Source organism: Cyprinus carpio, chromosome B20 (genome assembly GCF_018340385.1).
Source record: "Cyprinus carpio isolate SPL01 chromosome B20, ASM1834038v1, whole genome shotgun sequence".
NCBI lineage: Eukaryota > Metazoa > Chordata > Actinopteri > Cypriniformes > Cyprinidae > Cyprinus > Cyprinus carpio.
Window position 1 is genome coordinate 15,143,839 of NC_056616.1, and position 19,685 is coordinate 15,163,523.

The 19,685-nt window shown below is 35.7% G+C and overlaps 3 protein-coding genes across 5 annotated transcripts; 1 reads left to right on the forward strand and 2 right to left on the reverse strand.

The window, feature by feature from the left end:
• Positions 1 to 37: 37 nt before the first annotated feature.
• On the reverse strand, positions 38 to 1,895 carry churc1 (churchill domain containing 1). The gene is made up of 4 exons (XM_019068972.2): positions 1,760 to 1,895; positions 1,337 to 1,472; positions 1,192 to 1,262; positions 38 to 1,086 (listed from the first exon to the last, which is right to left on the reverse strand). The coding sequence occupies exons 1-4, from the start codon at positions 1,796 to 1,798 to the stop codon at positions 994 to 996; spliced, it is 339 nt and encodes a 112-aa protein (XP_018924517.1). The 5' UTR covers positions 1,799 to 1,895; the 3' UTR covers positions 38 to 993.
• Positions 1,821 to 9,364, forward strand: znf106b (zinc finger protein 106b). The gene is made up of 13 exons (XM_042747484.1): positions 1,821 to 1,959; positions 2,813 to 2,915; positions 3,382 to 3,443; positions 3,525 to 3,722; positions 3,906 to 3,963; positions 4,306 to 4,367; positions 4,840 to 5,037; positions 5,192 to 5,818; positions 5,999 to 6,215; positions 6,301 to 6,352; positions 7,684 to 7,832; positions 8,135 to 8,195; positions 8,344 to 9,364. The coding sequence occupies exons 2-13, from the start codon at positions 2,826 to 2,828 to the stop codon at positions 8,379 to 8,381; spliced, it is 1,812 nt and encodes a 603-aa protein (XP_042603418.1). The 5' UTR covers positions 1,821 to 1,959; positions 2,813 to 2,825; the 3' UTR covers positions 8,382 to 9,364.
• On the reverse strand, positions 8,971 to 19,648 carry capn3b (calpain 3b). Of its 3 annotated transcripts, XM_042746496.1 has the most exons (21): positions 19,113 to 19,648; positions 17,898 to 17,967; positions 16,579 to 16,697; positions 16,371 to 16,504; positions 16,073 to 16,241; positions 15,104 to 15,187; positions 14,594 to 14,758; positions 14,308 to 14,467; positions 13,798 to 13,955; positions 13,440 to 13,451; positions 12,928 to 13,136; positions 12,547 to 12,580; positions 12,286 to 12,309; positions 11,703 to 11,771; positions 11,566 to 11,623; positions 11,413 to 11,477; positions 10,094 to 10,162; positions 9,907 to 9,985; positions 9,698 to 9,814; positions 9,503 to 9,561; positions 8,971 to 9,362 (listed from the first exon to the last, which is right to left on the reverse strand). In XM_042746496.1, exons 1-21 carry the CDS (start codon positions 19,392 to 19,394, stop codon positions 9,336 to 9,338), a joined length of 2,163 nt encoding a protein of 720 aa, XP_042602430.1. In that variant the 5' UTR covers positions 19,395 to 19,648; the 3' UTR covers positions 8,971 to 9,335. The 3 variants fall into 3 exon arrangements, with proteins under 3 accessions (XP_042602430.1, XP_042602431.1, XP_042602432.1); XM_042746497.1 differs by lacking the exons at positions 16,073 to 16,241; positions 16,371 to 16,504; positions 16,579 to 16,697; positions 17,898 to 17,967; positions 19,113 to 19,648 and having other exon boundaries at positions 15,030 to 15,162; XM_042746498.1 differs by lacking the exons at positions 14,308 to 14,467; positions 14,594 to 14,758; positions 15,104 to 15,187; ... (3 more) ...; positions 17,898 to 17,967; positions 19,113 to 19,648 and having other exon boundaries at positions 13,397 to 13,451; positions 13,798 to 13,939.
• Positions 19,649 to 19,685: the final 37 nt, after the last annotated feature.

Sequence of the window (19,685 nt, forward strand, 5' to 3'; positions counted from 1 at the left end):
ACAATATTATGCTGTCATTAGCTTAATAAACATAAAATGCATTGTTTCATAGTTTATTTAAACAAAGCATACAAAATATTCTGTTGCATAAATACTGGAAATACAGTAAGACATATTTACTTTAAATGAAATTATCAGTAATAACAAGCAGGAATCTATTTTCGTGTGTACCATTTTAAAAATATTTGATCTGTCTAATCCAGTCTTGACTTATGTATATCTAAGTGCTGCATAGAAACAAAAATCCTATCTGTGATTAACAAACTGATTATCCACTCAAACCTAACCTATCTTGGTCAGTCAAACAGATATTCCTACTGCAGACTCATAGAATTGGCAACAGAGCAACATTGTGCATATTAAGATAGGATAAGAGAAAGCATTTTAACATGGGAAATAAAATAACACTTTTATGGAAGCTTGTTTCTGCCACGGAATGAAATAGACAAGGTAACTGCAACTTTTCATCTTACAATTTGGAAAAAACATCAGAATTACCTTGTTTATTTTTTTATAATGTAGCAGAAAACAAACGTTCTTGAAATTAGGGTTAACATCTCACAATTCTGACTTTTTTTCTCAAAATTGCAAGAAAAAAGTCTGAATTGTGATAAAAAGATTTGTAATCATCTTTTTTATTTTTCAATTTGGCAGAAACAGGGTTCGAAACACTTTGAGTGAATCAAACATAGGATGATCATCAGAAAAACACAAGCGATTCCTAATAAGGTTTAATATTTGTGAATGACTCAAATTCTTGTATCTTTATGAGTAAGAGCTGTGCTGTGAACCTTAGAGCCTTCCCTGAAGCAGTAGAAACAGAGAGCACAATGAATTCTGCGGTATATTCTTCTGGATTAAACCTGACAGCATGTCCTTCTCCAGTGCTAAGCGTATATAAAATGTTGCATGTCTTATGGCTCCCTCCATCATGCATAACCATGCTTCTTCACAAAGAAGTCAATTCCCTGTCTCTGTGTCTGGGCAAATACTCTAGAACAGAGGCGCTGTTTGTCTGGGATCGTCTGGCAGCACACTGATGGAATCCTCTGCTTTTCCACACAACATGCACAACATTGTGTATTCCTGCAAATATGAAAATAAAAAAGCCTAAACAAACTAAAAAAAACTGCCCCACATTTTAGTATTTATGTACTTTTATTTAGTAACTGAATTGAGAGCAAGGCTCACCTGATAGTCGTCCACCACAGTGAAGGTGTACTCGTGTCTGGCTATGACGTGATCACAGTTCTTGCACATATCTGAGGAAAAGCAGGAGTTACGGTGATGACACATTTTACAGAATATTTACGCATACTGAAGTCACGTGACTCACGCAGGTAAGTGACAATCTCCTCCTCATCTTCATTCACCATCGTCCTGTCGCTGATCAGCACAAAGTCCCGCTGGTGACAGTTAGCGCAGCCGAGAAAGTTCATAAGATATGAACCATTCTCCAGACAGGTATGACCCTATGCACAAAACATAAACAACCCAAACAAACTCTGTTTCGTGCTATCAAATGGATTTTTTTAAAAAGAGGTAAATTCCTAATGCAAGTTCAGTTGGGTTCCAAGAAGAATACTTTAGAAGTATTCAGCACACAGGAGCGCAGTGCTATTCAACTTTGGCTGGAAAACAACAGCCAGCGCTGCTTTTACCTCTATACACTTTAATGGCATTAAAAGAGCAGATAGCAAATAAGTTAACAGCAGAAGGATTCGGACAAATGTGCAGTCAGCATTGATCATGAACTCACCCTGTCAGGATACTGTTTCTGCACACAACCAGTACACATTTCGTATGAGACGAATAAAACTAATACAGTAGTGCAGATTAGAAACACTGAGACGCTTCCGTGTTCGTCTTCTTCTTCGGTGGATTCTTCTCTGTACGAACTGTAGTGCCTCCAGCGGTGCATTCGTCACATCTGAGATTACAGCTAATAATGATTTGAAGGTAAGTAAATAAATATATGAGAAATGCAAAGTAATTTCTACAGTAAACTCTACATTACAAGGAACTCAAACCATGTTATTGCATTTTGACTGTAAGGGCTACAGAGAAATGGTTTAATTATTATTTTTTATTTCTGAATATAATGAAAATAAATTGAATTTTGCATTATTTTTATCAGGTTTGCACAAGAATTGTTATTTATATATATTTTTTTTAATTAATATAAAAATTAAAAGTCAACCGCAAAACTAATTGAAGCATCACCAATATCTCAAGCAACATAAAGTACTCAAGATTTCTGTGTCAGCGCTTACAGCAGTGTTGCCATGTCTGCAGAAAATAAACGAAAAGTCGTTTATAAACGTGTAAAGTCACGAATTACACTTTCCCTACATACATTTCCCGAAAGCTTTTTCAATCCTATTAAATCTTAAGTTTGGTCGCTTATTTGGACTTATTTTGGTTAGAGAATTTGCGTAGGTTGGACACGTAATAGCTTGTTTTTACGAGATCTGGCAACAGAATCCAGTAGACATGGACTGATTCAGCAGCAAACACGTGGACGGGCATCGCAACACACTGAAAACTTATAAAAACGGTCTTTTTGAAAGGACTGCCTTTGTGACTTATCTCTTAAGACTGATATGAAATTGATCAGTAGTCTCTCATTTTGTGTTTATCTGTGGGTGGCCTGATTAATGTAATGACAGGAGTGTTCCAGCTAGAGTGAATGCTCTGAATGTTTAGCATCGATTAAAATGTATAAATATAATCGCTAGCTCTATTTTGTAAATCAAAACACTGTGACCGTAGTGACTGTGAACGAGGATTTCTTTCTTTCGTTTACGCTCAGAAACACCACAACGATGAGCAAAAAGACCAAGAAAACCAACGTCAACTTTGGCATTAACGTTAATGTTAGCTGTTATATCTGCGGTCAGCAGTACAAACAGAAGGTTTGTTTAACTATTTCTTTTTGAAACGATTTAGTGTTTTAATCGTATTATTTGTTGTCATCTGTTGCGTCTATAAAAAGGGTATGGCTACTTTAGTATTGTGCCTTCAGATACATTAAAACACAAATATGGTTTAGTCTTTTTGTGTGTGTGTGAGTGTGTGTGCAGTATATATTGAAGGACCTGCACCCTTTTGCCTTCTATTTTATTTTATTTTTTTTGTCATAGCTATGAACCATTATTTGGTATTTGCTAGTTTGTTGCAGATGCTACAACGGTGCGGGGCATTGTAGATATTTGATTGGACAACACAAGTTAGTGCAGGATGAGTCATCAAAATGTTTGGTATATTTTTTAATATATTAAATGCAATGCAATCAGTGGAGAGGAAGTTCAGAATGAAAACGATGTGTTTTCTTTTATGCCTCTCACTACTTGATTAGCTGTATATATTTTGTTCTTACAGGTTATAGATAAGCATATGCATTCTTATTTCCACCATGAAGCAATTGAGAAGATCAAGGGCAGGTATGGAATTACTCTGAACTGATTATCATGTCTTTCTCAGCTATATGAAGGAAGTTGAAATGAACATTTTTGTTGTTGCAGTGAACAGCTGCATAAGTGTTGGGCATGTGATGTATCTGTGATGGGACTAGAGCAGTACAAGGAGCATATTGCTGCCCAAACGCACACACAAAATCTGTTTCAACTCCAAGATAAAAGACATAAAAGAAAACCTTTTAAAGCGGACTACAATGTTGACATGACTGATAATGACCTTTTTGATCTAAGAAAGCAAGACAGGTAAGTTTGTTACCTTATACATTAAATACATCTATCTGTATTGTTAACAATAAATGTTTTTAAAAAGAAATGCTGTTAAATTTGGACAAATTTGCTGTTTAAAATGAGTTTGCTTATTTTATCGATAATAATTTGTTTATGAACTAGATCCAAAGATGAAAAATTAATTTTTATCTATTTTAGGAGAGAACGAAAAGATCTGGATAGATGTTCTATCTGCCATCATCGGTTCCCTGAACAGGTCAGTAATTTAGTGTTTTGGTAGAGTAAATTAAGAGTATAAACGGTGTTTGTGTGTGTATATATATATATATAATGTACAGGACAGTACTACTTTCCCTATGAGAGAACCAATGTTGGATGGAGCCTACAATATTCAGCTTTATAATTGTTCAGGGAATTAAAATCATACTATCAGTAAGAAATACTTTTGTGTATGGTGTAATGGTGGACCTATAAATATTGGTGTTTGCTTTCCCAAATGTAATGTTTTAGGGTCATTTTAGGCTGTAATGTTTAGGCGAATTATGGCTATGGATATAGATCTATCCTTTTATAATTAACCTTGTCTTTGTTGTAACAGGAGTGGGACAAACATATGCACAGTTATATCCACCATCAGACAGTTGAGCAATTGAAGGGCAGGTATGGAACTAAAAAGTGTTGTTTGTTATGCCCTGCTATAAAAGAAAATTCACACAGAAATAAAAAAAATATTTTATTTTTTACTCATTATTTAAAAATGGACAGCAAAGACTTTTATGAGCTTACAAAAGATTTCCATTTCAAAATAAACTGTGTTCTTTTGAGCTTTCTATTCATCAAAGAATCCTTAAAAAAACAAAATGGCAGTTTCCACAAAATAAATGTTTAGCCGAAACATTGATAATAATATGAAATATTTCTTAAGCAGCAAATCATCATATTAGAATGATTTTTGATCAAATAAATGCAGCCTTGGTGAAGCTCCAAAAAGAGCCACGTAAGCCACTTAGACATTCTGCTTAATAACTCCTTTTGACTTCCATGGAAAAAAGCCACAAGAGTAAGTAAATGATTACAAGCTAAACTTCATCTTTATTAATGCAACGTCAAATATATGCTTTTCTTCTTATAGTGAACACGAGCATAAGTGTTGGGCCTGCGAAATGACTGTGACAGGAATAGCAGAGTTTAAGAAGCATATTTCCACCCAATATCATAAAATGAAGCTATCAGAATTGACGAAAAATAGAAAACTTGGAAAAAATACAGTGGACTACAGTGTTGAATTTAATGAGCTTAAAGACCTTTGTTCACAAAGAGACCATGAAAGGTAAGCTCATTGTCAGCTCATTCATGTGGTTATTTGTTTAATTCTACATCTTTTGAATGGCTGATGGTTGAATGATTCAAATGCATTCGAGTTTGTCAGTTATTTGGTCAGCAGCATTAGTTTTATGCTGTAAGACTTGTTTCTTTCTTGTTAGATTTATGAAAAAGAAAGAGAAAATGAAGAAGTGGAAAGCAAAAAGGCATAAGTCAGTGAGGTTAATTCAGATAAGAAGCACAGCTGAGAACGAGCATTGTACAACACCTTTCACGGTGAATGAGGAGTTCGAAGCTAACCAGTTGCCACCATCATTCCATTTCAATTCCTTTTGGGAAAATCAAAATGACCATCCAGCATCTATCCAGCATAACCAAAACCTGCCTACACAGAGACAAGAGAGCATGCTTGACGTGGACAGATCAAATGAGCCGCTTGTGAAAAGGCCTTGTCTTGAAAGACCATCAGAAAATATTCCTCAAGCAATGTCTGCTCATGGCACTCGTCCCAACCGGGATGGAAAAGTTACAGATGTTTGTGTGAACGACGTGACTCCAGAAACTAAATCTGGTGCTGCTGCTGAGCCGACATGTTCCCCTGGACTGGTCCAAAGCAGGATGGAGGCCAACATACCCAACTTGACAGCAGCAAGGGGAGTTTGTTTAACACGGAAGGCAGCAGCTGGGAATGAAGCTGTTGTTCTTAATCCTCCACTACACACTTGTTCCAAAAAGTCTATGTTAAAAGTAAACAGAGCAGCATCACAGAGTGAACACAGCATGACCAGGTGAATAAATTATGAGTTTTATTATTTGCTTAAATTCTTTTATAGTCTCTTGAGAGTTAGCCATAAAATTGGATCCAAGAGCATGTTTCAGTCTTAAAAGTCTTCCTAACCTTAGATGAAGGTCTGATGTCTCTAACATTTAAACTATGATCTCTTTGACATCTTTTTTTTTTTCCCTAGAGATTGTATGAGTGGACAAGAACCATACGCAGATTTTCTTCCGCCTGTAACTGTCCCGGCTGAGATGTTCGAAATTCGGCATAAAAATCACCATATCAACAAAAAAAAAAACAAATCAAATGAGTGTGAGACAGAACAGGGAGAAACATCACTGGAGCATCACAGCAGCTTTAAAGCCATCTCCTGCAACGTCCAGAAAACCAAGGCAAAAAAACAAGTAAAGGAGTTTCAGGGTGATGTTGTGTCTAATAGAAGTACCTGGAATTCATAGAAATGTATCAGAGTTTTTATTCGTTTTACAGGACGATTCACATGATCTGAATCCTGAGACAAACGACAAAATATCCAGAAAAAGTGAGTATTCAGTTTTATTACAGCTTTAATTAACATCTCTTATTTAAATAAATTAAGAATGGAATTCTTTTTATTTAAATTATCTCATTTTATCAATGCAAAAAAGCAAATTTAGATTTCCTATTTTAAATTTTATTGGGAGAATAAGTCAAATATGTTAAAATGTCCTTGTTTCAAATAACACAGATCCATCATGAAATATTTAAAGGGGTCATATGATGCTTTTTTTTGAAGATCATTATTTTGTGTATTTGGAGTAACAGAATATGTTGACATGCTTTAATGTTCAAAAAACACATTATTTTTCAAATACTGTACATTATTGTAGGTCCTCTATGCCCCGCCTTTCTCAAGCGTGTCATTTTCTAGCGCCCTCCTTCTGACAAGCACAGTCTGCTCTGATTCGCTAACTGATCCAGTGCATTGTGATTGGCCGAACATCACAAGCACTCATCAGAAATGTAACGCCCTTTTCCATAATCGCGAGCTTCAACTTTCAAAATAAATGTAAAGACAGTTAATAATGTCCTTAGTTTCACCATTAGTTCAAGTCCTAAAGAAGAACAGTCGCGTGACGTACACAGCGATGAAGCTTGTATGTGTTTGCAGTACACAAGCCACGGACGGTAAAGACAGCTGACTCCACTGTGTGACCCTCTCTCTCTCTCAAACACACACACGACATGCAAAACTCTTCATTTGAACATTCAATAGCAAATACTTAACTAATAACAAAACATACTGTACTTACAGTAGCTGATTCAGAAGCGCCATATTGTCGTAGCAAAGTCTGAATGACCTCCTCTTCTAGGTTCACGAAACGGTCGTCCATAAATGCGTTGCAGCTCTGTTGTAAATAATCTTAAAGATTCCTAAATGCATCTACTTTCGGAAGGCCAAATAAAGTGCTTTTGCTTTCGCCTACACACAGCATCTCCCTGACATGAGTGCTTCAACACTAACTGCAGTTACTGAAACCACGCCTTCTTTCTTTGCGTGAACATTTGGGCGGCATTATGCAAATATTTCTACATAGTGACGTAGACATGTGGGGGCGTGTTTGAATTAGCTGTTTTAGGAGGGTGTGGCAGAATCTTAACTTTGATAAAGAATATCTCTTTGGATTTGAGATTTTAGTCTTTGCAGCTTTACAGATCTTCTTCATGCACCAAGAGCTTGTAACACTCCAAAGAGAAAGGAAAAATTGAAATCGCTTCATATGACCCCTTTAATAGATGTTAAAACAGCTGTAACTGATTATCCAGCGCTGTCTCTTCCAGAAACACACTGGCACATGTCATAATGTTCATCTGTGTGTTTCTGATTTTCAGGAAAAGTGAATAAGTTGATATCGCTGTCTTTGAAAGAAGAGGAGTTATCCAGCTCTTTGGAGAATGTAGGTGAGCAGCTGTTCCAGGCCTACTCCACCCTGCAGAGCGCATTCACAGAAGTTCAGCGTCTACTAGCTGTTAAACAAGAGGTACATGGCTGTTCTATTAATATGCATTACAGGCTCTTTACATACTTCATGAGCAGCTTTGCTCACAGTAAGACAAAGATATTTTTCCCCACTTTTCTTTTCTGTAGCCAATTTATACTACAATAATACTCCTAAAATGTATAATGCACTATGAGATATATATATATATATATATATATATATATATATATATATATATATATATATATATATATATATACACTAATGCAATAGGATATTTATTATACTGAAACTGTACTAATAATGCATTAATCATTTAACATTATAAACTCTGTTGTCAGGTAACCTCAGAAATGGCCTCGCTCAGGGCAAAGCGCATTAAGATTCTGCAGGATATGAAGAGTAAGAGCTCTTGTAACATCTGTAATATATTAACTCAGAGTTGAACCAAATACATATATGTCTGAGATTAATATGTAATATTATATGTGTAATTATGCATGTTTATAATAATGCATTATCAATGTTTGTGCTTGAAATGTTTTGTCAGGTCCTGGTGACGAGCAGGAGGTGCTAAATGAATCTTGACAGCTTTGTGAACCTCTGATGAAAGGATTGGACTCCAGTAACCAAATGAGCCTCACAGAGCAGCTGGAACACAGAAGTATTTGATGCTCAACATACCTCTCAGTACACTAAATTGAGCTCTGTGAGCAAGTACCGCATTGCAAAGCCCATAACTGCACTATTAGAACAGACTTTAATTCTAGTTTTATAGTAGTTTTATGGCAAATCACATTGGATTGTGCATTAACCATCCTTTTTTTTGCTCCGATTCTGGCATGAAAAAATTTAATTTCTATCTTGACATGTAAAAAAAAAAAAGTTTGCTTGCCTACAGTTTTGAAAAAAATGACATGAAAGGAGATGTTACAGAGTCCAACAAATTCTCCATCCAGCTGAAGATTCAGGTCAGTTAAGATTTTCAGAACAGCAGTTAAGTTGTGTGTAATCATAGTAATCATCTGTGTTCTTGCTACTCCAGCACAAGAAGTTTTGTTCATACTCACGGTTAACCATATGTTTGCAGTCATGACACACATCTATTGTACTATTATGTGCTGTTTGTTTATGCTTTGCAAATCATGGCTATGGTAACAACTGGAATAGAACAGTGCAATGTTGTACACTTTATTCAGTTGAATTATTTACAGTTGCACAGTAGCACACACATTTTCCAAGGATGGGTTCAAATGAGTGTCATTTTAGGCATGACATTTAATTTGACAACATTCTGTCACCTTAACGGGATAGTCGACCAAATAAGTGCTTTTTATAAGACATAAATGAGCCATCGTGGTCCGTTCCGTAGCTCATAGTCAATCCAGTTTGTTCTAGACCAGCATTTGCTGAAGAAAGAACCTGCAGTGGTGTACAGTACAATTGATTCGGATCCAGACCTTTCTCCACTTAATGGAAGTTGAAAATGGGAAAAGACCACTTGCTTTCCACCAGGCTGACCTTATATCTGTGTTTGTGTCTTTAGGCATACATGGTCAGTTGAAGCCACTGTATATAGTGTAGAAAACAGAAACTTTTTAGAGTGTAAAGTGATCAGTACAAATAATGATTCAAATTCATGCTGCTTGTAAATGTTTATTCTGTTAATATTCAATAAAGGAATTAAGAAAAAAAATGATGCTGCTCACCTCAAAAACATTAAGCTTGATAATGCCATCTCCATCCCTGTCAAAGGCTCTGAATGCCCCTGTAGAAGAATATCTTTCACTACAAGTATCCGATCGCTACAGTCTCATTTCAAAATCTTGGTTGTAATGCCTGAATGAACTTAATGGTACTTTAGAAGAAAAATATTTCTGAACAAAAAAGACTATGACACTTACTGAACATTCCCTCGAGTCGCACTAAGCAGCTAATGTAGCTGTCGAAATCCAACTCCATGTTTTCATTGGCGTATCGCATACAAATAATGTCATACAGCTGATTGTTGAGTTGAAAACCTGAGGTACAGAGAAATATCTTAGGGATCAGCCCAATAAAAATGTGTAAATCATCAAATTAGAAGTTAAATAAAGACATCAGACTGCCTCACCTGCTTCAGTAAGAGCATTCCTCATCTCAAAACTGCTGATCGTACTGGATTTGTCTGTGTCGTAACGTGTGAACACCAGCTGAAACAAATGAACAGAGAAACCATGTGTCTATGGCTTGAACTAATACAGTGTATTACAAAAGAATATGACTGGACCTGCTTTATAAAGGTAAAAACAAAAGCATACCTTCCACTTTTTAATCTTGTTCCATAAGTGTTTAAATTCTTGCAAGTTTAGGTGGCCTGTCCCATCAGTCTAAGGTGTCGTGGTTAAGTCACATTTCTGAACTTTTGTATGGCTGCGTGTCATCATGCATGTGGCAAATTTTGAACTTGAAATACCAAAACTATTTGTGATAAATCATCCAGGCCACAAGGGGCACTGTTCACATGCAGCAAGAAATATCAATCTACAGAAATCAAGATGCATAGGGCCTGGTCAAATACCCACACTTGTGATCTTTGCACTTGACCACTTGTCTGCTTGCTTGATGTATTTCCTGTATTTGACTCAAGTGTTCAAGTGGACGTGAAGATCACAAGTGTGTAAAACTTTTCATTACCCAATGGGACACACTTATGCAAGTGTTTACAGAGCAATTTTATTACGAATACCTTTATTGTCATTTGTCTGACAGTCCAAATGAATATAACTGAAATATAATTAAATTATATATATATGAAATTATATTTTGTCTCTCATTCCAAAAAAAGTGCACACACCAAAAAACAAACAAAAAAAAAAAAAAACCGCACAAAACCTATTAAAAAATAAACACAAGTGCATATACTATATTTCTTCACATTAGTCCTCAGCCATTTAAAGCTTGTACAGCTACTGGATAAAAACTGTTTGGGTTCGATTTGTCCTTGTTTTAATGGCTCTGTACCATCTGCGTGATGGTAACAGATTGAACAAAAAATGACCAGGGTGTGAGGAGGAGTAATTAATGATACTGTGAGCCCTCCTGAGACAGCAGGAACTGTGAAGGTCCTCTAAAGTTGGGAGAGGGCACCCAATGATTTTATGCTGATTATTGTGAATAATTATTGTGGTGTTTCTGATTAAGTAATAACGTTTTACAAAATACATATCTCTGGAGTTTGGACCAATAAAATGTGTAACAAATTTCTAATATCTACTGTAATTATTATTATTTACACAATTGTAATATCAAATTATTATTATTATGAAAATGAGGGAGCTAGTGGTTGAGCATGCATCAGTTGTACACTTGTTATTGCGATGTGCCATAGGATTAAATGAGTGCACTCAATAATGTCCACTATAGTTCTGGACACCATTATAAATGGCTGTTCCTTCAAATAGTGTATTATTTAAGAGTAGGGGGGTGATTTGCTCCGGGTGTGTGTTCACTACTGTGTGTGTGCACTTGGATGGGTTAGATGCAGAGCACAAATTCTTGGTATGGGTCACCATATTTGGCCACGTTTACTTCACTTCACTTCATACGTTATTTGCCCATAATGCACAGTGAAGGATACATCCATAAGTGCAATCATACTTCTGCAGCTCTCCAGACTGAAACCCTCTGTTTTCAACTCTTTATCTGAGGAAAGAAAGGGATAGATTATCAAAACCCTGCAGACAGAGACATACAGAAGAGAATCAGTGGCAGACAGTAAGTTTTTACACACGTTTGGCAATCACTCTGTTAAGGACAGTTCTGAGTTCATTGGCATTAATCTGCATGTCCTGCAAGAAGAAACAGAATCACAATGATAGTATGAAGTGATTATGCCATTCAAAAGTGCATTTCCATAACTGTACTCACGTCTCCAGCTATCTGCTGAAAGATGGCTCTGAACTGCTTTTCCTCTTCAGTCTCCTCCTCCTCAAATGGCTAAACATGAGAAATAAGAAATACTGAATGTACAACAAACTAAATTAGTGGACATCTAAATATGTGTGCATGTGCCTTTAAGTAGTTCAGAGTTTATATTTATTTTGTTTATAGAATTTATAGAGCAAATCCACTTAATCTTTGCTTACAAGTGGTCATTAGATCAGAGCTTCTACATTTTTCCTTTTTTTCATGGCTGTTGTGATATAAAAATTAAATCACAACAAGGCAGTTTTGTGGTTATTATTATGATTTTGAGTGTCATTATGAATTATAGTTTTGACATACTGTACCAGCTCATGCTGTGCGCATGCTGTTTGTCATTACTGAAGCAGAACTGAAGATGAAAACAGAGCTGCGTGTCTAGAGCAGTGCAGCCAATTAACAGAACATCACATCACAATGATTTTTCACCTCCTTTTCCATCTTTTTTTATCCTTTCTATCATCTGACATGGGCTGACATAGAATATCAAGAAATTGATGGAACATCTTAATCTCATTTCCATATTTACCTTGATTTTCTTCTTGATATCCATCTGTTGGTATAAGAAAGTGAAACATATTAAAAAAAATATATTTTTTATTCTCTTTTGTGATTATGTAGAAGAAGAAAAAACTGAACTACTTTTGTTTTCGGTGGCACTAAATTAATGATCTACTACATTCAAGAGACCAAACCACTTGACGTAGTGATCATAGACAAGCATAGAGACAGGATGTAGAATGAGGTGCCACAGAACATGACAGACAGACAGAGACAGGTGTGGACTCACCACAGGCTCCACCTCAATCTCTTTATCTATAACCCTGAGAGAAAACATGCAGCTGTCAGCAGGTCAAGAGGTTCTTTTAAAAACATATCTGACTGTAACAAGAGCTTAAATTTAAAACACTTAATAACTTTTCATTGAAAAGTCTTTAGAATAACAGATACATATGTACATTTGTATATGAAACATTATATATATATATATATATATATATATATACACACACACACACACACACACACACACACACACACACACACACAATTATGCAAATATGTTATTATATTTATTTATATAACTAAACTAATAATGTATTGGTAATTAATACTGGTAAATATTATTAGAATGACTGATTTGACGTGCACAATCAACGTTAAGACTCACTCTGAGCTGCTCCTGCTCTCAGAGAAGACTCTGAGCAGAAACTCGCTTTCCTTGTGGGGATCGAAGGTGGATGGAATGATGACATACTCGCCCGGTTTCAGGCAGAAACGCTCCGTTACCTCACGCATGTTGACGTAAGACTTGCAGCGAGCTGTCGAAGCATTATACAGGAAGAAATCCTTTGGCAGCTGTTGTTGGTTGCCCTTCATCTAAAATCAAGATAGCAGATAGAACATTTCAAGAAATATGACTTTTTCTTTTTAAGTAAATATTTTATAGCTGAGAAAAATCTGTATTCTATTTAGAAATAGTATTCCAGACCTAAAATCACAACTTTAAAATTCCCTGATATTTACAAGTTTTCTATGACCAAATACATCATGCAGTAATTAACAGATTTAAGGACTTAAAATGAATGAAGCACTGGCAAACAACAAAGATGTGTCTGTTTAAACGCAGTCACACTGACATATGATGTCATCATTTGCGGTCTCTTCAAGATGTAGTCATACCTCTTTAGGAACCTGTGGGTAAAACAGCATTGAAATAAATCAGCAACCATGGTAATTACCTGAAAAACTGTAGGTAACTAACTTTAGCCTTGCATATTTAGTCTAAAAATTAAGGTTCCAAAAAGGGGCTTTCACACCAGTGCCATAGAAGAACCTTCCAGTGAACAGTTCTCAGTTTTTAGTGTGAAGAATATAACCTAAAGGACCTTTTTTCCAAAGAATGTTTTGCACATTTGAAAGGTTCTATGGATGTCAAAGGTTCTTTATGGAGCCATAGTTGTCAATAAAGAGTGTGAATTACGTATGTAGTGTATGTTGAAATGTTCTTTGTACTGAGGGTGTGTTTAATTGATCGCACCTCATAGATGGCGAACCCAATGTTGTGTAGGGTAGCACCTAAGCTGCGCTCTTTTCTTCTGCCCTTCTGCATTAATGCCACCACCACCGTGCAGGTCTTCTCTTTAGCATCCGCCTCTGGAAGAACCAAGCGGAATTGAGGGTTTGTCCAGTACGTATCTGTGTCAAAATGGACAGAAAGGGATTATTGTGAAATAGTATTTTTTTTCTAAATAAATAAATAAATAAATAAATAAATAAAAGAACTTAAAACCATAAAAAACATTTCCATTAATATAAATTAAATAAAAATGAGCTGAAATAAAATATAAGAAAAAACCTTAAACCAGGAAAATGGCTATTCTAAAAATAAAAGTTATATATAGTATAGTATAGTATAGTATAGTATAGTATAGTATAGTATATAAGCCACATCTCCATGAAAAATATCAGTATTGTTAATGTAAGGTGCTTTTAAAACCATCTCATGAGGACAAACTAGTCTACAATTTTGCAAGATAATACTAGATACCTGGAAAGTTTCTGCAGCCACCAGCAGAGCAGCCTTTCACCCATCGGCCCTCATGTATGGTCACATTCCACTTGAGCATCTGGTCATCCTCAAGAGTGTCTGGGGTGAGATTACAGATCTCCAGTTTGGTGAAGTTCTTCTTAAATTCCTCAAAGCACATCTGTTTGAAGAAAGATGAGTAAAATTATTAGAGGTTCCGGCTTCCATTTATGAGCATTAAATGAAGTGTAATAGACTGTTTGAGACTTTCTGGAAGCCTGATGGGATTCATAAAGCTGTGAACTAACCAGAACTCCCCTTGCTCTGTAGGCCGGAGTCTCTCCTTGTCTTGCTCAGATGTGGCTAGTGCAGCCCAGTCATTAGATTTACAGGCAGGTGGGGGGGCAACTCCCCAGGGGTCTCGCACACGGACCAGACGGATCATTAGGTCTTTACCATCCTTGCGTTTACCCTGTGAACAAGGTTTTTGCTATTGCATTTAAAGGTGCAGCTGATGCTAGGACCAGGGTTAAAACTAAAACCATAAAAAAAACACTTCGTTACTTGAAATAAAATAATTAAATATAAAAAACATACTTTTAATGTAATTTCCTAAGCAATGTTTCTAAAATAATAATAATAATAATAAATAAATTTAAAACAGAAAATATTAAAAAAATTAATAATATTAAAATATTTACAAAACTATAATAGTATCTCAATGATACTAAAATAACACTTACTGCATGCATTCTCACACAATGCTCTGAACTGTCGTGAAGTTTGATACAAATGCTCGATTACATGACAAGCCCACCTGCTCAACTCCAGTGATTGAATATGCATGGCCTGTCACAAGTCCAGATGCTGTTTTAGTCCTTTGAGCAGTTGGAACCAAAACCTGTGCAGAAGAAGCTAAATGTAATGGCATGTCACATTAATGTCACAATAATGCAGCAGTTTTTATTCAAATGCTTCATTATATATTTGATATCAGTTAATTGTATAATTAATCAATATCGTACGTGAGCACGAGTTGGACTGTGATTATGTAACAACTAAGTCATTTTATTTTTTTTTACATCGTTTATTTTTGCTTCACCAATAAAAATAGTTCAAAACTTACCCCAAGCAATCAACCATTTCACATTTCTAAGCAAACAAAACATAGTAGGGTTTCGTTCCTGAAAGAATCATTGTATTGTAAAATCTCATACTTCCCTACTACACAGTAGATGAAACACAGCATGTGAGACGAGCATTATGACCAAATTTATATTATTCATAAAACAGTAGGTGTAAAAAGTGCACATGTGATGAACACTTTACTACCCAAAAGCCAACTGATGCTGGTAGATCACGACAACATAACAAATGTAAACTGTCTGAATTACATTTACACTTCACACATTCATACAACATAGATTTTTTTTAATGGACACAAACTAATTACTTTTGCTAACTAATTAATGCAGCCAGTCATTTCCTTCTTGAATCATTCTTTTTGTACAAATAATTTGAAAGAAGAACGCACTCAAAACACTTGCTGCCACCTACTGGCATATTGATGTAACATGCAGAAAAACTGACTTAAAAAATCCTAGCACTAATCCACAGAATGACAGTCAGTCTGAAATGTACAAACATAGACAAGTGGAGTGTGTAACAGTAAGCTCAATAGTTATTTCATTTTAGATTTTAGCACACACAGAGAAGCATCAGATATATTTATCAGATTCAGCTGGTTTTTATCCAGAACAGCATCCAATTCATTTAGAATACGTACATCAATGGCACAGCTCATGAGGGATCCTCTCTTCAGAGCCTTTCTCATGATGTTGTACAGCTCCTTCGGGGCCTCTGTAATCTCATAGAACTCAGTTAATCCTCCAGTGAAGTCCTCCATCGCTTCCAGTGAGTTTCCTCCCTTTAAAGCCTCATAAGAGCCGTGTAGTCTAGGATCCAGAAGTCAAACCATCACATTAAGCACCTTAAACTGATTTATGACACACACTAAGGATATCTAGAAGAGCATAAACAGGCCTACTATGACAAAGGATTATGGTGTTACAAAAAAAACTTACTTTGCATATGCCTTCTCCAGAAGAGCACTCCAAAATTCATTCTTCTGTCCAGACCTGGTGAACACCAACTGGTTTTTGTATGTAGGAAGTCGATCATCCACAACCACATCCACCCACTCCCCATAGCGCCAGAACTAGAAGAATTTAGAGTTAAGTTTGTGCTTCATTCATTAGACAGTAAAGGATGGTCCAGTTTTGATGCTCATACCTGGAAATGGAAAATGCCAGCATAGTTTTCAGTGAAGCTCTGGTCATGAGGAACCACCCTCTTCAGAACTATATCATTAAGGGTCAGGCAAGCAATGGCAGCCAGCAGCCAGCAGTCTCCTGCAGATGTTAATATACCATCAAAAATAAGGTTTTACTACATAGCATTACAACACTTTTTATTTTTTATTTTATTAAATGTGACATTTTATTTTCAACATAGAAATGTAAGGTAAAAATGTATATATTTGCTGTAACCCACTGTTTAAGGGGTTTGCACCACCTTTTAATCAACATTTTAAGTCATTAGTTCATTTTAATGGTCATACAAATACAAATAAAAACAGAAATACAATATTAGCAATACATAGAAATATTAGCAAATATCTAAAATATTTAAAAATTAAATACAAAATAATGAAACTGCATGCATGATAATTGTAATGCAATTTGAAAAAATGCCATAGTTTTGGATAGAGTTCAGCATAACACTATTAGATACCAAGATATCAATTCAGTTAGATCTTGTACTATATAAAAATATTTTATGCTTGGAATATAACGCATTACGCATAAGTTGTACTTATGCAGTACTCATTCACTTTCATTATTTAAAATAGTGGACTCACCTTTACCAGAGTAAAACTAATGGAAAAAAAAATAATAATAAAAAATAAATAATGCAGTATTGCTCATGAAAAACAATTTAAAGGGTTTAAGCTTTAAAAAATAAAAAAGAACTGAAACTCCTTTGGGTATACAAAGCTGTACAGTCTACAGGTGCAGAAAAGAAGGCCTTTGCTCTGTGCGCCTCTTGCATTCACTGGATGCCTCTGTGGAACACAGCACGCAACACAGATACCGCAGCAGACACTTTCTTCATTTCTGCAAGCCTTCTGCGTCACGCAACTGATCTATTTTCCAACAGAGTATTTGGATACTCTGAGAGGAAAGGAAATCCCTGTATACAGGTCACAAGCAGGTGCTATGTAGTTAGATTACCTTTAGTAATCTAAATGTAAGTTATCTTTGGCAAATTTTAAAATGGATATCTAATTTTCATGCTGTTCCTAAATTCACTTAGCATTTAAAATGGTTGATTTCAGTTGTTTATAAAATTATTTGTAGACAACAGAATTTTTTTTAATTGTATTTTATTTTTAGACACAATATAATTTTTAATATCGGCCATTCATAAGACCATGAGAGAAAAATAATTATTTGCTTATTGATATTATCTTAAATTTTAATATTGGTGCATCCCCAAAAACATTATGTATTTTTATGAATTTAGAAAGTCATGCATTTGCACTTTCATACCCAGGTCTCCTTGGCAGATATCTGTCCTGTTGGCTCCCCCAAGAATGAACTGTGGATTGCTACAAATGTCCTGTTTAGGAAAGAGAAAAATATATGTATAATGGTTATAAAAATATTTGACATGATAACTGTATTTTTAAACTTCTACTTGCTTCAGAAAAAGAATATGACTATATCTGTAAAGATCTGTGAAGATCAGCGCCACCACCACAGAAATTCAGCAGCTGTCCATGGGTCATAAAATTGCTGACCGGAACTTTTTATGAGCTGCATCTCAAAAGAGGTCAAGTACAGTATGTAAATCCTTCTCATTATTTTTAAAGTGTCAGTAAATGCAAATGAAAATGCGTGAAATCCAAAACCAATCCAAAAATTGATTTAACAACCTAGCAAAGGCCTTGCAGGCCATGTCCAGTAACCTGATTCTCTGAAGCAGTATTATGAAGTGAATCTAGTGTATGTCTGTCACACATCAGTCAAAACAAATAGGTCAACTTTTAATAAGTCACGAGATGGACTGAGGAAAAACATTACATAAATATTCACTTAGAACACTAATGCAAATGCATGACACATTTCTATACTTTAAAAACAAGATGCTACTTCAACATCTTTGTTTACATTATTTAATAGTGATGATAAGAAAATAGAGCCATATATCAAACCTATTGACACAAGTCTATTATCAGATAGAGCTCTGCTTTCTGAAGCACTAGCACAACAAAGCATGCGTGATTTGGCAAGTCAGCTGCCTGAGACTCCAGAGCATGCTAAACCACAACCATGTCCCCAGCACACACACTACAGAAACCCTGCCACATTCTAAAGGCATGCCTGCAAAAAATAACTTATCTCATGCTGTCTATTCAGATAGCAAATGAACACAAAAGTAACTGATTGTTGCTTAGGTATATAAAACCAACTGAAACACTGCAATGAATTATTAATCAACAGTTTGAGTATATACATCATTTTTTTATGCATGTAAGGGGGAAATGTTAAAAATACAAATTAAATTAAAAATATTTCATTTTTTCAAATTTAATTTAATTAAATCAAATTAAAAAACATTTTTAATTTTGAATAAGCCAAGAAGAAAATATCCACATGCAGAACTGCAGAAATTCTATTATCATTTTATCCAAACAACTGTTCCACAGAGGGTCAGATGTAACTGATCTCATGCACAGTGCCACCTTATGGTAGGTCACTCACCGACGGGCGCTTCCATTCAAGCTTTAGAGGGAACTTTTCACTGAAAAAGAGAGAGGAATCCTGGGCAGGGAACAGCGGGTCTTCAAACAGCACTTTCTTAAGTACATATTTGTCTCTGAGCTCCTGAAAGTCCTTGAGACGCCTAGCATCTTTAACAGCATCGTTGCGGCTTAAAATGGCTGAATAAATGTTTCCCGGGGCAGTAAAACCACTGCCCACAGTCTGTGGAGCGGCCTCAGTCAGTTGGACAGATGTTTCTGAGAACTTTTGTTCTTCTGCCATATTGCTATTTGATGACAGATGCCAAAGAAGCGATGAATAAATAGGGCTCAGTATCAGTATCCGAGACAGCTCAATTTTCTCTTATCCCCTAATCCTTATTTCACTCCTCAGCTCCTTTATATTCTGATGGAGGCACACCCCTGATCATGTACGCAAATAAGCACTCACGCTAAGGCAAACGCTTTACACTGGTTCACACACATGCACACATGCGCTTGCAACTTTTCCCTGTTCCTCTTGGAAGCTAACTCTATTTATAGGCCTCCTACAGGGACATGAGGGTTTCTCTCT